The sequence below is a fragment of the Cariama cristata genome, unplaced genomic scaffold (assembly GCF_000690535.1).
Source record: "Cariama cristata isolate BGI_N322 unplaced genomic scaffold, ASM69053v1 scaffold22505, whole genome shotgun sequence".
In the NCBI taxonomy this organism is placed as follows: domain Eukaryota; kingdom Metazoa; phylum Chordata; class Aves; order Cariamiformes; family Cariamidae; genus Cariama; species Cariama cristata.
The window spans coordinates 4,324-6,649 of record NW_009619507.1 but is presented as its reverse complement, the minus strand read 5'-3'; the positions used below and the strand labels follow the sequence as shown (position 1 = coordinate 6,649).

Here is a 2,326-nt window from a genome sequence, read left to right as displayed (position 1 = left end):
CTGCAGGGAATCCTCCCTCCCCTGACCGTTTCTCTCTGTTTCCCCAGGGTCGCTTGCCTGTTCGCTGGATGGCCATCGAGTCCCTGAACTACAGTGTGTACACCACCAAGAGTGATGTGTAAGTCCTGCAGGCAGGGGCACCAGGGCTGGGGCATGGCTGCGGGCACCTCCATCCCTCTCCGGGCTGGTCAGTGCGGTGATGCTTTTGCCCTGGGTGCTGCAAGGGCAGGAGGTGATGGTGATTCATCTCCCTGGAGAGCTGCCAGCTTGGCCCAAGCCCTGGCTGCCTGCTCCACCCTGGGCTTTGCCCCATGCCCATCAGCAGGGCATGGCTGGGGGCTCTGTCACAGCCTCGGCTCCTGCCCTTTCAGGTGGTCGTTCGGCGTCCTGCTCTGGGAGATCGTCAGCTTGGGTAAGGCTCTTCTGTGCCCCCTGCCTCCACATGGGTCCGTGCAAGTCTGGTCCTCCTGGAGCCCTGGAGGGGACACCCCGGGGACCATCCCCACTGCAGCCAGCTGTGTGTCTCTGGCTGCAGGGGGGACACCGTACTGCGGGATGACATGCGCAGAGCTCTACGAGAAGCTGCCCCAGGGTTACCGCATGGAGAAACCACGCAACTGCGACGATGAGGTGTAAGTGGCCAGAGAGCCCCAGCTGATGGCGGCACCCACGTCCCCCTGACCCTACTGCCCCACGAGGCTCCCACCAACTTGCAGTAGCTCCTGCCTGGTTCCCTTCTGCACTGTGGCTGGGGAATGAGCTGGGATCCCACACCCCAAACACCCTTCCTGGGCTTTAGTGTCCTACCTGCTTTGCCCCAGCTCCTACAAACAGCTTTTCTGTGCCGGCCAGCCAGCCGCCGCCTCTCTGCCCCCAGGTACGAGCTGATGCGGCAGTGCTGGCGCGACCGCCCCTATGAGCGCCCGCCCTTCGCCCAGATCTCCATGCAGCTCATCCGCATGCTGGAGGCCAGGAAGGTGAGTGGCGGCGGCTCAGCAGGAGGGATGCCCGCCCTGCACAGGGCTTTTCCAAATGCTGGAGCATCCCTTGGGCTCAGGGGGGAACATCCAGCAGCAGAATCTGGGTGACCCCACCACACGTAGGGGTAACCCCAGCATCACTTTTTGGGTGTGAGGAGCCCCATCGCCTCCCCCCCAGGGCACAGCACCCACAAGCGTGCCAGCGGGGATGGGAGGTAGATGAGAACGCTGTCGCAACCAGCTCCTGACTGGGGTTCCCCCACAGGCCTACGTGAACATGGCCCTCTTCGAGAACTTCACCTACGCGGGGATCGATGCCACCGCCGAGGAGGCATGAGGCTGCACTGGCACTGCGCAGAGGGACAACGCTGGCCTCAGCCTGCTGGGACAACACTGTGGGGATGAGGGGCTGAGCGGCCGAATGCCAGTGCCCCTTCCCAAGAGCGCCTTCCCTGCAGCAGGACTGTACCATACCCTCCCTGGCTGCCCACCCAGCGTGGTGTGCTGCCACACTGGCACGCCGCCAGCCATCAACAAGGCCCCATGCTGCTGGGGGACATGCTGGGATGGCCCCCAAGGACAAGCAGGAGCAGGGTTTTTGCAGCAGAGCGGGCAGGAGAGGGGCTCTCTCAGGAGCCCGGGTGCTGCCGGCTCAGCCCACGGACACAAATGCCCAAGCTTTGCGGTGAGAGGGGAAGCAGCGACCCGGCAGCTGCCTGCCCTGCAGCTCTCAGCGTGCTCTGGGCCTGAAGTGGTGCCAGCGGGGCTGTGAGCATCGCTGCCAGCGTGGGACAGGGCCACCTCAGCAGGTGCAAAGGGACAAGGGACAGCGTTGGCTGTGCACAGCCTCCAGCTCTGCGATAACTCTTTGGAGGTGCCAGCTCTGCCTCACAGACAATAAATGTAGTGCAACAGGCAGCCGGGTCCAGAGGAGGGGAGGTGAGGACTCAGCTCTGCCCCTGACAGCACTGGGGAACAGAATGCGGGGCCCCAATTGTCTTCTGCCATGGTGAGCAGAAGAATCCTGTCCACATTGGGATCCTCTGATGATCCCCAGGGATGCTCCAGTACCCCCAGACAAGCCCCAGGTCTCACCATGCCACGGGGATGGGTTTTCTTAGTATGCAGCTGGGATTTCCCCTCCTTCAATTTAAGACTTCTTCCTGTCCCCAAGGGATATGGAGACCAGACTATGTCCTTCCTCTGCTCAGTCAACTCTCATATGCTCGAAAATTGTTCCTGCGGCCTCCCCTTGGTTGGCCGCTCTTTACGGGGATGGCCCTGCTCCTCCAGCCGGTCCCTGTGGGGCTGTGCAGCTCTGCACCCTTCCCACCCTAGCCAGCACT

At 62.8% G+C, this 2,326-nt stretch overlaps 1 protein-coding gene across 1 annotated transcript in view; it reads left to right on the top strand.

The window, feature by feature from the left end:
* TIE1 (tyrosine kinase with immunoglobulin-like and EGF-like domains 1) overlaps positions 1-1,317 on the top strand; it is a 12,253-nt gene extending 10,936 nt beyond the window's left edge. The window contains exons 18-22 of the mRNA XM_009701284.1: positions 48-118; positions 372-412; positions 536-632; positions 878-977; positions 1,246-1,317. Of these exons, the coding sequence (XP_009699586.1) occupies positions 48-118; positions 372-412; positions 536-632; positions 878-977; positions 1,246-1,317 (381 nt within the window). The remainder of the gene's footprint in view (positions 1-47; positions 119-371; positions 413-535; positions 633-877; positions 978-1,245) is intronic.
* Positions 1,318-2,326: the final 1,009 nt, after the last annotated feature.